We start from the raw sequence: 14,908 nt of genomic DNA on the forward strand, positions 1-14,908 counted from the left end.
CCATAGCTCATCCATGGTTCATCCAGAGCTCATCCATAGTTCATCCAGAGCTCATCCATAGTTCATCCATAGTTCATCCATAGCTCATCCATAGCTCATCCATAGTTTATCCATAGCTCATCCATAGCTCATCCATAGTTCATCCATAGTTCATCCATAGCTCATCCATAGTTCAGCCATAGCTCATCCATGGTTCATCCAGAGCTCATCCATAGTTCATCCAGAGCTCATCCATAGCTCATCCATAGTTCATCCATAGCTCATCCATAGCTCATCCATGGTTCATCCAGAGCTCATCCATAGTTCATCCAGAGATCATCCATAGCTCATCCATAGTTCATCCATAGCTCATCCATAGCTCATCCATAGTTCATCCAGAGCTCATCCATAGCTCATCCATAGTTCATCCATAGCTCATCCATAGCTCATCCATAGTTCATCCATAGCTCATCCATAGCTCATCCATAGTTCATCCATAGCTCATCCATAGCTCATCCATAGTTCATCCATAGCTCATCCATAGCTCATCCATAGTTTATCCATAGCTCATCCATAGCTCATCCATAGCTCATCCATAGTTCATCCATAGCTCATCCATAGCTCATCCATAGCTCATCCATAGTTTATCCATAGCTCATCCATAGCTCATCCATAGCTCATCCATAGCTCATCCATGGCTCATCCATGGTTCATCCTGAGCTCATCCAGAGCTCATCCATAGCTCATCCATAGCTCATCCATAGCTCATCCATAGCTCATCCATGGTTCATCCTGAGCTCATCCATAGTTCATCCATAGCTCATCCATAGCTCATCCATAGCTCATCCATAGCTCATCCATAGCTCATCCATGGCTCATCCATGGTTCATCCTGAGCTCATCCAGAGCTCATCCATAGCTCATCCATAGCTCATCCATAGCTCATCCATAGCTCATCCATGGTTCATCCTGAGCTCATTCATAGTTCATCCATAGCTCATCCATAGCTCATCCATAGTTTATCCATAGTTCATCCATAGCTCATCCATAGCTCATCCATAGTTCATCCATAGCTCATCCATAGCTCATCCATAGCTCATCCACAGTTCAGCCATAGCTCATCCACAGTTCATCCATAGCTCATCCATAGTTCAGCCATAGCTCATCCATAGTTCATCCATAGCTCATCCATAGTTCATCCATAGCTCATCCATAGTTCATCCATAGCTCATCCATAGTTCAGCCATAGCTCATCCATAGCTCATCCAGAGCTCATCCAGAGCTCATCCATAGTTCAGCCATAGCTCATCCATAGTTCATCCATAGCTCATCCATAGTTCATCCATAGTTCATCCAGAGCTCATCCATAGTTCATCCATAGCTCATCCATAGCTCATCCATAGTTCATCCATAGCTCATCCATAGCTCATCCATGGTTCATCCAGAGCTCATCCATAGTTCATCCAGAGATCATCCATAGCTCATCCATAGTTCATCCATAGCTCATCCATAGTTCAGCCATGGTTCATCCATAGCTCATCCATAGTTCATCCAGAGATCATCCATAGCTCATCCATAGTTCATCCATAGTTCATCCAGAGATCATCCATAGCTCATCCATAGTTCATCCATAGCTCATCCATAGCTCATCCATAGTTCATCCATAGTTCATCCAGAGCTCATCCATAGCTCATCCATAGCTCATCCATAGCTCATCCAGAGCTCATCCATAGCTCAGCCATAGCTCATCCATAGTTCAGCCATGGTTCATCCATAGCTCATCCAGAGCTCATCCAGAGCTCATCCAGGGACCTGCTTTTGATCCCACAGACTTAAAAACTTCCGGCCAATTTCCAAACTGTCTTTTGTTTCAAACGTCCTAAATCAGATTACCATATTTGGAGAAGTTTCAATCTGGATACCGCAAGATACATAGCAAAGACTCTACCCTCCTTAAGTCACCAATGGCTTAAAGGCTGCAGACTCTGGCGCGCGTTATGGGCTAATATTGCTTGGCATCAGTACAGCATTTGACACTGTCGACCATTCCCTCCTTACTGATCTATTAAAACCTGTTTACCCTTTACCTTTTACTCTTGGGACAGATAATCTGTCATCACATCTCCCTGCATAGTCATGCGGATGACACACAGCTCAAGCTGTGCTACCATAAACATGTGCCTTAGTTTGATTTGTGATGAGTTGATTTTTCGAAGTTATTTTCTTTAGAGGAGTAGATAATTCATTGTATGTTGTCAAAGCTAAAACGAACTGTGTTAGGCAACTCATGTCATGAGTAAACTTAATATATAATATAATAAATACAGTTAACTCAAAATCATGAATTGACTATATGACAGTACAGAAACCTAAAGATATGAGTTAAGTTAAGCAAGCAGTATAAAAACCAAGTTTAAAAAAAAGTATCCTTACAAGTCCAAGCATTGACATTACTAGAAAAAAATCAGGAAACCAAACATTTTCAAGTAAGCTGAACTACAAAGTGTAAGCCATTAAAACAAAGACAGAGAACAGTTATTAAGGGGAAGCTGAAGGACTTTATTTGTTCTGTAAAACAAGAAAAACGAATTTCTTTTTTGAGTTTGGTTTGCATTTGAGGCATATTGTCAACTATTATATTGAAACTATTCTTAGTCCTTTTTTCTTGCAAAGGTTTAAAGCTGCAGTTCCAAACTTTTATAAAAAAATTTTTTATCCTGTTTGTACCTGTACTATATTCTGTACAGGGAGAGAAATAGAGGAGTCAGATCATCTGTGAAAAATAAGGTTCCTCAGCCTCCTTTTATTGTTCCTAATGGCCATTTGCAAGATTCCACAGCGCCCGAAAGAAAACAACCAATCAGAGCAGAGGAGTCTCGAATACAGTGTCAATCACTGCTTTTGAATTCCGATCAAACTGTAAAACTAGGCGGCGCTGATCAAATATGAATCAAGATCAATACAGAAACCTATTTTTGTTTCTATTCTATTCGAAGCCAAAACCCAGCACTGCCCACCGGCCGGAGCAAACTTTGTTATTTTAAAGCTAAACAGTTTACTGAAATATGTTACTGAAAACATTTGAGGTGAGAAACATCCAATACAGTTACAGGCTCCTTTATTAGAGATTCCTCAGCTCTGGATGTTTTTCTTTGGTAGCAGCGGAATCTTGAAAATGCCATAAGGAGCACTACATTAGGGCAGAGGATCCCCATCATCTGTCTCATGTACAACTGGCAGGGTATTGTAAGAAATCTGAGCAAAGAACTGTTTAGTAGATATAATAAAAGTGTTTAATAATTCATAATTAAGAATTCATAACTAGTCATAATCATAAGTGTATTGGGAATGCATAATTAAGATAAACATAAAGGGTTGTAGGATTAGTAGCTAATAAGACATGAAGCTTCTGCCAAAGTTGCAGAAGTTTAACTTTTATACTGAAGGATTATCATAGAGGGATTAGACAATGACTGACAGTCATTTGAATGTGTTAGGAAGCTCAGGGACAGAAAGCCAGACAGACAGTACACTCCTGAAAGTTAGCCAATAGGAATCGGGATAAACGAAAGAGGAGGTGTTTCGAACGGATGTGGGAGGTTTAATTTCAAGTCTTTTTCTCTCTCGCGTGATGGCTCTCGGACGACGGACGTGTTTTTTATACCTGAGAAGCTGAGTTGAGTTTTTGCAAACGGGGTTTTATTGATTTAATATTTCATGAAATAGTGTACTTCACTGTAAATATTGTACTTGCATCGGTGGGATTAAATTCCTTTTAATTGTAAACCAGTTTTGGTAGATTTCTTATTGCAGCGTGTCGACTGTACAAAGCAGCCGGACACGTGCTCTGGCCTTCTCTCTGTGGGGTGAGTTTCAGCCCTCACAGTATAGTGACAGTTTAAACAAATATCACCACATGTTTTCATTGTTGTGTTTTATGTTTCATTGTCGTTGTTGTATTTTATATACTGTATACTTTTGTAGATATATTTATATGTGTACATAGTAGTTAAATGTTTATGCTTACCGCTGTTCTACTATGTTGTCCTTTTTGTTTTGTTTATTTCTGTGTCTGTACTTTGAGAGCAACGGAAAAACCAGAGTCAAAGTGCGTACGCATACATGGCTAATAAAGCTGATTCTGATATGACAAAGAGATATTTTTAAAGTCACCAACTGCCGCTTTAAAGGGAAAACATTGCCAAGATCTTTTTGAACTTCCTCAACTTTTAGAAAATGAAAATGCCTTTCATCACATTATGAAAAATGATGAACTGCGATGTTCGTAATACCTCCCTTTAAGAAAATATAAACAAACTCAATAGTAAATTTGGCTATTTCCCAATATTAGCAAAGAGTTCTGGTAACGGTTCACCCAACGTGTCACGTGCCATTCCTCAGAAGATTATGGAGTGATTTGTATTTTTGGTTTTATGCATTTATAGCTGAGTGAGAGAAGCACTGTATAAACTAAAAAGCGTTCTTCAGTTGTTGAGAGTTGTAGCAGAATAGAAATACACAGAATAGCCCTTTTCCAACCTGACAGGGAGAGAAGAGAGGCTATAAATGAGACACACCTGTGAGCTGGGGGAAAACCAATCAACTCACCAAAGCTGCATGGAGGAGAACAAAGAGAGGGGTCAGAGTTTTTAATGGAGTTACCGAAAGTATGATTCGGTTGACGAAATGTTGACGAAGACGAAACTAAATCGGAGCAGCCAGGATCCATGAACCGGCTGGATACACGGAGCTTTCTGAGAGGAAGTAATTTGATTTCTATATCTGGACTCGGACATGTGGTTTATTTGATTTCATGAACTTTTTTGTGTTTAATTGTGTATTTGAAAATAAACTATCCGTTTTGATTCGTGATGTGTGCGTAAAATACACTTGACTTCAATAAAACGCATTAATTGGTTTTGCTTAAGTTGCATTTTGTAGCCGGGTTAGCAGGCTAGTCGGGTTAGTTCTCTCTCTAACTGTTCGCAGTGATATTTATTTATTTAAATTGACAGGGTAGAATTTCTATTATTCTCCCGTCTGGAGCCCAACATGTAATTTGAATAGTTGTGAGAAAAACCTGCGCTACAGAGTACTCCAAATTGAGGAGTGGGAACATGGCCATCGTCATCAATCTATCAGTATTGTTCTTTCTAAACTATTGTAGTTGCTGTAGACTTCAGGTTCAGTGAGTGAGGAAAAGCCCCAATGTCTTCAGCAATCACTGTCGGGATCCCCACGGAGGTGAGGGACATGTTCGGAGGGCCATCGCAGTCCTAACAAAAATAGCAGAATTACGACCACAATTACATGTCAAATGTCACCTTTCATTTCTATTGGAGAAAACACAAGACATGTGCTTATATTTGTGCCTGACGACCAATGGGACATTTGGAGCACAGAAACGCATCAATTATATTTTGAAGATAAGTATCTGTGCAAGCAAAACAAGATATTTAGTTTGAGGTAAAAACAAATCTGTTCTGTGCTCAATACTTGTTGAACTACAGTGTGCAGCAGTCTGCCAGTGCACAGAGCAAGAGTACGTGAGAGGGCATATGACTAAAACTGATTGAGAGGGGTTATAATTGCACATTAACATGGATTTTAGCAATCGTGCAAATTAATTAAATTAATAACAATTAAATATTGAGCAATCTTTCTAACCCTCTATTTATAGGGAATTGTGTTTTTATTCTCTCTAATAGTTTTTTTTCTCTAGTGATGCGAAATAAGGACTTCATTTTGCCACATTACAGCTGGCTGGAGGGAGAATGTCAGCTTAACGTTACCTGCCTGCTGTTGGCTATATTGTCAAACGTGTTTAAAAGAAGTTTCCCCATTATCAACCATCTTTTAAGTGTTAACCAGTCTGATCCCTAGTGCACAGCTGATGGTTTGTGGTTGTGTTCATGTTTAAAGTGATTTGCAGAAAACATGAAATTCAAATGATTAGGAAATACATTTTTATTTAATTAATCATAGGTGTGTATTGTGGGTAAAATGAGTGCATCTTAATTTCAATTTTGACCGTTGGACTTCCTCCTCTTTCAGTCAACAACGAGCAAAATGGTGCAATACTGCCACCTCAAGGACAGCAGTGGGACAGACTTCTGGGAGTTTCTAGTGCCTGAGAACATCAAATGAGTTGGAAGTCAATGATCTCTTGCATTTTCATTGAAAATCAGTCAAAGTACTTGTGAGGCTCTTGTCCAGCTGTCATGCATGATGGCAGATTAAATTTGTTTCCCTCTTGTGTTTACATCTGGAACAAGATGATGAATCTGACTCTGTGATGGGGCTTCACTTGAACTGTAACAATTACATTCGTAAATTGATGAATCGAGTATTGAACAAACCGTTAGACTATAAATCCTTCAATAAAGGTATGGCAGGCAAATGTGAATCAGACTTCATTCAGTTTCATTCCAGTTAGGAAACAAGTTCATGCTTTTTTGGAAAAAATTCAATGTCACACATAAAATCTTGCGTTGTCCATAGTAGTCTGTCACTAATGTAGCAATATCCACGGTGTCCGTATCTTCCAGTCTCCTCCAAGGAATGGGTTCATACCCTTAAACTGTGAGTCAGTGTAATGTCTTAGTGGGAAATAAGAAGACTTCAGATTGTTCCAAGTTTACCTGGAGTATTCTAGAACAACGTAAGCAACTAGAAATTGTCCTGACAGGTCCTCTTCAATAAACTCTGCACAAGTCTGATCTCATCCACTGGTGGTGGATAATCTCTTTGGTCCGCGTTTCAAGCTCAAATGGTGGCTCGGTTGTTGACTGTCTCATTTTGGATCTATTAAAAATAAAAAAGAAATACCACAAAATGTATGGGTCGCATTTTAGGGTTCTTGATTCTTTTTCCTTATCCCCATGCAGCCTGGAAGTACTTGATGTGCCATAAATCCCGACTCTGTACCGTCTGACATGGAGAGGACAAGTTAGTTTGTTTTTATTGTGTCCCCTCTGCGGTTACAATGCAGATGTTTAAACTGTGATTTGTTTGACACTGAAACAGGAAGCTGTTCCTACTTAAATCTGAACACATTTTGATGCTACGCTTCCAGTTTATTTAATCAATGACTGGTGAATTATTCTGTTCTTATTCAACTGTTGCTAAGAGGGATCTTGTGGGAACCAGTTGTCGGTCAGGTTGAATCATTGTACAGCATTCTGTTCTCTACTGAACAAAAAATAACAATTTGTGAAGAGGGCTTGCAAGCTAAAAGCATGAAAGACCATTCAAACAGTACTAATGCCTTTTTTCAACATACTATGCTCTGGATCTTTTTTTGACAGACGTAATAATGCTTTTTGCGATTTTGTTTTTTTCAACATACTTGAAATTAGGCTTAATTTTTCATTTGACATTATTTTCGATGACTTAAGTATTATATGTTGAAAAAAGCATTACAGTTTTTCTCAATTGCTAAAACACTAAAACCCATTGGCTGAACAAAGTTCTCAGTTGCCTGAACTCATTTAGCTAATTGTGCAGTCTGTTGTCAATACCTTAAACTGTGTCACATGGTAAAACACAATTTGCAGATCTCACTTAGACTTTTCAGCAAAACTCTAAACACATTCTCAGTCTCAAAACACATTCTGCACTCTCATGCACATGTCATCCATACTGGTAAACACAAGTGGCAACAATCAAATACAAATAGAGAGCACATGTCATTGATTAAACACAATCACTCAAAATGGATTTCACTTGTATCAAATGATGTGACACAACCAATATAAGCCTGTTGAGAGAGCAAACAGGTGGTTGAAGGTGATGTCGACGAAGTGCTCTGGCCTGACCCAGCCCAAAGACAAGAAGAAGCACATTGATGACATGTTGACTCCTTTGATTTTTGTCCCTTTTACTGTAGTATTGTATGCTGTAGTAGGCCTACAGTGCATTGTAGGCTGTATAATGTACAACAAACAAATTGTATGGCCTTGAACATGGTGCTTTCTATTTGTTACAGTAACAGTACTGACTGCTCAATAGATGTTGACTGGTTGCAGGTTCATATCAACAAAGAACAAGAATTACAGTATCACAGAGACAAAGGACACGTTTGTGAGATGCAGGGTACAGTACTGTAACAAATAGGGGTACAAGGAGGAGGAAGAACAAAAGAAATTGCAAAGAGCAAAGCACAGTAGTCATTTCTGATCAATTTTGAGCGACTGTAATAGAACATGTTTTCGTTCATATGAAATTAGTTTTGAGATTAAAAATCTACTTCTCCCTGAGAACTATATGTTTTGAACAATGTGTTTTCTGTTTATTGGTGTATTGTTTACTGACTGCTTGATAGTGTATATTATTTTGATCACTTTGTTTGTGATTTGAGAGCAGTGTTTGATTTTGAGCACAGGTAAAACTGTTTTGAGGCGAAAGTTTCATTTTGCAAGAGGATTCAGAGGTTTTGTAAATAGTGCTTGAAGATGAGGTTTTGTGTTTACAGTTTTGAGAGAATGGGTGACCGTTTCAAGAAATGTGTCTTAGCAATCGAGAAAAACTGTAAGCAGCCAAAGCCACATGACTTAGGGGCCAGGAGAAAAGGAGCTATTGTGGTAAAATCTCTGTTTTGTAATATATGAATTATTATATCCAGAATGTATAGAGCCTTTTGATATACAACACAAATATTTTGTTAGTGCACACAAAGACATCAAACGTTCAGGATTTTGATCAAGTATGGACAGTGATTACTTTGTAAAGTTTTTACACTAAATATTTGCTTGTTTCTTCCTGCAGACCACAGACATACAGATCACTGTGGAGATCCAGAAAATCCTAGCTAACCTCTATGAAACTGACCTAAAAGACTTTAAGTTTCACTTAGAAACATACACTGAATCTGAGCATGAACCTATTCCTCGAGGTAAACTGGAGGGCAAGGACACCATAGACACCACTACGTTAATGACTGACCACTATGGAAGCAAGGAGGTTTTACAGGTCACAAAAGACATTCTGAAAAAAATCAATCAACGGGAACTTGCTCATCAGCTGGAAAAGAACACGGGTAAGACAACCAATGCAAATATTTATTCAATCTGGGAAGTTGCATTCATTTGAAAATACATTGTTTTTGTATTCTGCTGATAGTCTGCATTCTTTCGGAATGTTTTCTATACTAGCTTGTTGACACATACTAACTGACACATTTAATTAAGTCTTACTGTCAACAATGACCAAAACCACTGAAACAATGAACTGATCCTACAAACAATATTTACTTGTGTAATCAAAGCCTGATCTTCATCCTCTGTGCCACAGAGCTCTATTGTTGTCCTATGGTTGCAATGTGATCTGGGTGACTATGTTCCTTTATCACCATGAACAAACACTGTAGCTTATTTTGACTCACTCCATACACACACCGTCCTGCAGCCACAAATACTCACTAGAGCACCAAATGCACTATTTCTGTTTGTTTGATAAAAAAATATATTGACCTATATTGAGTTTGAGGAAATTACGAAAACTTTAAAAAAAAATTAAACTATATACATCTCTGAAGTGATTTTACAGTTTTACGTCTTAATAGGGTTGACGCTAATAGCCTCAGACAGTGGTTTTACTTTTTTCATTGGATTTGGTGACATTTTCAAAACCAGCCTTCACCTAAAATGTTTTGTGAGTGTCTTCTTTTACTCAAAAATGTATTTACTTTACTTTTGATACAGGTCTATTGGAACAGAAGAGTTTTCTAAAAGACATTTTGAAGAAAGAAGCTAACCAGGGTGACACACTTAAGAATTTGTTAACTTGTGGTGGGAACTCACTGGACAACTATAACCAGTTTATCGTTGTTGTCAACAAGAGCAGTCCAGAACAAGTGCAGTATTTTCAGTTTTTGAGTAAGCTGAAACTCTTTTGTGTGTTGGACTTTGACCCCAACTCTGTTGCTCCGGGTGGACTGTGTCATTCCTACAGAGAGTCAAGGGTGGCCAATCTGCATACACCCTCACAGTATCAAGGACAAACTGACTCAGTGATAAAGAATCTTAACCTCTGCAAACAGACCAGCTGGGTCTTCTGCAATGGCAGACATGACCTTGACGGTGACTCAAACAAGGAGTTAGACTATAAGAACTGGCTGAGGAAATCTTGCAAAGATGTAGAGCAATTGGTTTCATTCATTTCCAACCCTGAAGTTCTTCTACGCGGAGGAAGTCTCATCATTTTCCTCTTACTTTCACCTGTGCACACTGAGAAAGACCCAATATTTGACATCTACAAGTCTTTCATAAACCAAACAAAACAGGAAAGCATCATCAATATTTGTGAATCTCAGGGCATTTATGAAAAGTGGCGCGAGCTTGTACGAGAAAAGTGTGACTCTGACATCGACCAACGATCTATATATGAGCTGACCCTCAGCGAGGTCAATGGAACCGTAATGGCACTGGGACCATTCAATCAGTCATCTGAAAGGTTGCTTCCCTCTTCTGGTTCTAGTTGTGTTCTAAAGCAGAAGGATGAAGACTTATTGACAGCTCTGGATATTTTGTGTCTGAATCAGTGTGAAAAAACAATTGATGAAAACACTTCAGAGTTTGATGAAAACAGAATCAGAGTTGAGAAGGAATTCTTCAAAGGAGACAAAGTCAAATGGTGGAACTTCTACTTCTGTGACAACGACAAAGAGAAGCCGTTTGTTAAACGGGACAAGTATGAAAATGTGAAGAAGATGATTAAGTCTCAGATGAAGGATTCCAAAAACATGTGTGCTCTACTCAATCTGTTTCACCATCCAGGCTGTGGAGGTACCACTCTAGCAATGCATGTGATGTGGGATCTCCGTCAAGAGTTCAGGTGTGCTGTGCTGAAAGACAACACACTGCCAAAGAAAGAAGTTGCCAAGCAAGTCAGTACGCTCATTAAACTTGAAAGTGAGAAACCATTTCCAGTTTTGCTGTTAGTCGATGATTCAAAAGAAACAGAGAATCCTCACGAACTAGTGAACTGCATATGTAAAGCAGTAGAGTATGGCTTAAACATTAGTGTGGATGAATCACCAAACTGCTAAGTCATCATCCTTAACTGTGTTCGTTCCCATAGCCCAAAGGAGCAATACAAACAGGCCAACACAGGACACAGTCAATACATAACTGCTTCATTGACACAAGAAGAACAGAAGGAGTTTGAAAAGAAACTCAAAGAGCTTCAAGAAACTCATGAAAAACCTGAAAACTTTTACAGCTTCATGATCTTGAAGAGCAATTTTGATGAAATGTACATCAAGGATCTTGCTCGTAACATGTTGGAGAATTTTGATTACAGCTCAAAGAAGGCCAAGCTGTTTGCCTTCCTAGCGTTACTCAACACCTATGTGGCAGAATCTGAAATCTCTCTCTCCCTCTGTTAGGATTTTTTGGAGATGAAAATGATACATTGGAGTGGAGACAGCGTAATGGGCAGAATGGAGCCCTATTCAAACTTTCTCATCATTGACACAGTTGAAGACTTGGGAGAATACAAAGGAATCCGAATCCTTCATCACTCCATAGCATCTGCGTGTCTGGAAGAGTTGGAGAGAAGCTACGTTTTAAGAGTAAGGGATATCACTATGGAGATGCTTCACTGTGATCTGTTCTTCAGTTTCAGAGTTGTCAAACAGAGATTCATGCGCTCAATTCAACAAATGTTGATTGAAAGGCAGCGCAAGAAAGATGGAGATGAGCGAGAACCATTTTCTCCTCTCATAGGCAAAATCCACAAAGATCAAGGCAGAAAAACTGTCCAAGAAATCTGTGTGAAAGCATCGTCCAGGTTGGTGACAAGTGCATCTATTCCTCAGGCACTGGCAAGATATTTGTACCTCAAGGAGAGTGACTTCCCAGAGGCTCTGCAATGGGCTGAAAAGGCAAAAAACATAAACGAAAACCCCTACACACTTGACACAATTGGGCAGATTCACAAAAGCAATTTAAAATCGTACAACTGCAGAGAAAAGCAGGTGACATCCCGCAATCCAGAAGACTTAAACACTAACATTCAAATTGCAAATAATGCTATCGTTTAGCATTTAGAAGGGCTCAAGAGCTGGCAAATGAAGAGGACGAAACAGAGACAGAAGTTGCTGATGATGAGTCAGATGATGAGTCAGAAGACTATCCCAGAAAGTCATATAATGTTTCTGGCTATGTGGGCGTGCTGGAAATTGCCTTCCTGGTGTTTGAGATAATGAGCAGATTGCCGTTCTTTGGGGAAAGTGACCGAATGAACAAGAGATACTTGCAGAGTTTTCTGAAAAAAACAATCCCAATCACCAGTGTGCATAAGGAGGACAATGACATCAACAACAGATACGTGGAGATCATCAAAGAACACGAGCAGTTTCTCCAGAGTTTGAAATCAGAAGTAAAATAATTTTTTGAACTTCTGGTCTTTTACTTCACAAATATAAAAGCAAACAAATCCGAATTTGATTCGAAGAATCATCAGAATGTCACCGTACTTTTTCAAAAGTATGTAGCTCTTTTTTGCATCACATCAGAAGAAATCAAAAAAGAACGACAATGCAATCATCTCGATTTGGAAATCGATATTGAAAAACGAAGATTGTTTCTTGAAAAGAAACATGCAGATACATTTGCAGGAATTCTTCAGCATTTGGACAATCCTGCCGAAAAGATTGAGAGGATCACAGAATGCTATGCATTTTTGCAACAACAACAATTTATCAACCAAAAACAAAAGACCAAGGAAACAATCAATTACATTTTGTCAAACATAGTTCTTTACCTTTTGAAACGAAAATCTAAACTTGTAAAGAGTCACCGCTACCTCTCTGATCTACTTTTGAAAACTCTTCAAGAAGTAGGACTTCAGTATCCCTTCCCAGATCCATACTACCTGGCTCTGCTGTTATTCTGGCCAAGTCCTGGGCAGGAAAACACAGAAATTGTAACATATGTGAGAGCAATTCGAAAATCTAAACGCCTGATTTTATCATTTCGAATAAGAAACACCATTGCCCACCTCTACCTGGGGAAAAAAGAAGGACTCAAGAGGCTTGTTTCTAAATGCCAACTAGATGAGAATTTTAAAGAGATGAGCCGTGACAACTTGAATCAACTTTGGCGGAATGAAGATATATTTAAAAAAGAAGCAATTATCAACCGGCTTCACCGAGTCAGTGGAACCACTGAACAAGGAGAGGTGTTTGCCAAGTATGGCAAAGTGAAAATCCCTGTGCGTCCAGCTTCCATTGCTGGTATAAGAAGTGGTGCGAGCACAGAAAAGGTTACTTTCTACCTTGGTTTTGCTATTAATGGACCCCTGGCATATGATATCCAGTATGAAAACTAGGGTGGCTGATTGTTCAAACAACTGTATCGGAAGCGCAAAGACATGAACTAACTGTACAGTGAGAAAAAAATCTGTGAACTGATCAAAGTCCCTGTGAATGGAACTGAATCCGTCTCTTCTCCTCAGCCTTCACCTCCCTAAATCTGTACTCCTTCTGCGGAACAGAAGGGGTACTGATGTGAAAAAAGTTCACATCTTTGTCCGATCTTTAAGCTCACTTATTGAATGACAGTAAGAAGATTCCTTTACATCTCCTCGGACTTCATCAAAATTTCAAACATGACATTTAATCTCTTATTAACTTTTGTTATCCACTTTCCGAGGAGTTTTTGTTGATTAGATATCGTTGTCTCTTGCGGATGTGACACATTTGCCAAACAATCTCCTCTTCATTTATCTGCAAGTGCAAATATAATAAGCGTAGTTAATTTTTGTACAAACAAATGCAACACAAGCACTAACGCATGAACTCTACATTTTGAGAAATATGTGTGGCAGCCAGTGACTCACTGTGATGGACTTTTAGACACACCTCATAAAAACACATGAGCATTTTATAATGAGACAGATTGCAGGGTTAAATAACAATCCTATAGCTCAATATAGCTGCATGCTGTTCTTTTTTATATTCTTTTTATGAAATCTAATCTTTTATTAACATGTATTATCCATCTTCTGAGGAGTATATGTTTTGTTGTCTGTTGCAGATGTGGCATATTTACCACACTATCTCCTATTCGTTTATTTGAAAGTGCAAATATCATAATACAGAAGTTAAGCTGAGCTTGTTTTTGTACAAACAGCTGACGCATGAACTGTAGATTTTGAGAAACAGGTATGACAGCCAGTGAGTCACTGTGATGGACTTTGAAACATACCTCATAAAAGCACATGAGCGTTTTATAATCAGACAGATAGGGTTAAGTATCCTGTAGCTCAATATAGCTGCATATGTACGGTTAGTTATTATATTATTTTTATGCATCTTATCTTTTATTTAGATTTATCATCCACTTTCTGAAGAGTTTTTTTATGTCTCTTGCAGATGCGACTCATTTGCTAAATGTAAGCGGAGCTTATTTTTGTACAAACAAGTGCAACACAAGCACAAAACAGTGAAAATAAGCTCTTGCTCATTTTCTCAAAGAAATAGAGAACCCTGGAGCTCCCAAATCCCAGCTGAGAACCATTGATCTAGCCCTCAATCATTCTGTAGTTTTTGTTTGACTGTACCTTATAACACCTTTATAGACATTATTGAACAAGTTAACGTGAAATTAATCTTGTGTGACAAATGTGATTGTTGGTGGTTTTCTGTAAGGACAGGATTTTGCCAGAAATGGTTTGTGAACTGTAAATGTATCCGGGGTGTGACCACACAACCCATAATACTAAACTATGATTTGCTGTTTGCCCATTCAGAGGCGGGACATTCATGTGTATGTTGTTGCTGTAAGATACTGTAATGTGAGTAATTATTGTAGATATGAGTATTCCAATTATAAATGGTAAATTAATGTTGTTTGACATGTGTGTGTGTGTGTGTGTGAGCATAAATGTACTTCATGCCACATTACTGCTCGAGTCAGTGCCCAACT

At 38.7% G+C, this 14,908-nt stretch overlaps 1 protein-coding gene across 1 annotated transcript; it reads left to right on the forward strand.

Annotated features, from left to right (window-relative positions):
• Positions 1-5,186: 5,186 nt before the first annotated feature.
• On the forward strand, positions 5,187-12,368 carry LOC306776009 (sterile alpha motif domain-containing protein 9-like; the record flags this gene model as incomplete). The annotated part of the gene is given in 6 exon segments (XM_079266600.1): positions 5,187-5,222; positions 8,745-9,015; positions 9,680-11,022; positions 11,026-11,361; positions 11,365-12,012; positions 12,015-12,368. Coding segments are annotated over 6 exon segments (2,988 nt in total).
• Between the last annotated feature and the right edge of the window lie 2,540 nt (positions 12,369-14,908).

The sequence above is a fragment of the Melanostigma gelatinosum genome (assembly GCF_949748355.1).
Source record: "Melanostigma gelatinosum genome assembly, chromosome: 4".
NCBI classification, from domain to species: domain Eukaryota; kingdom Metazoa; phylum Chordata; class Actinopteri; order Perciformes; family Zoarcidae; genus Melanostigma; species Melanostigma gelatinosum.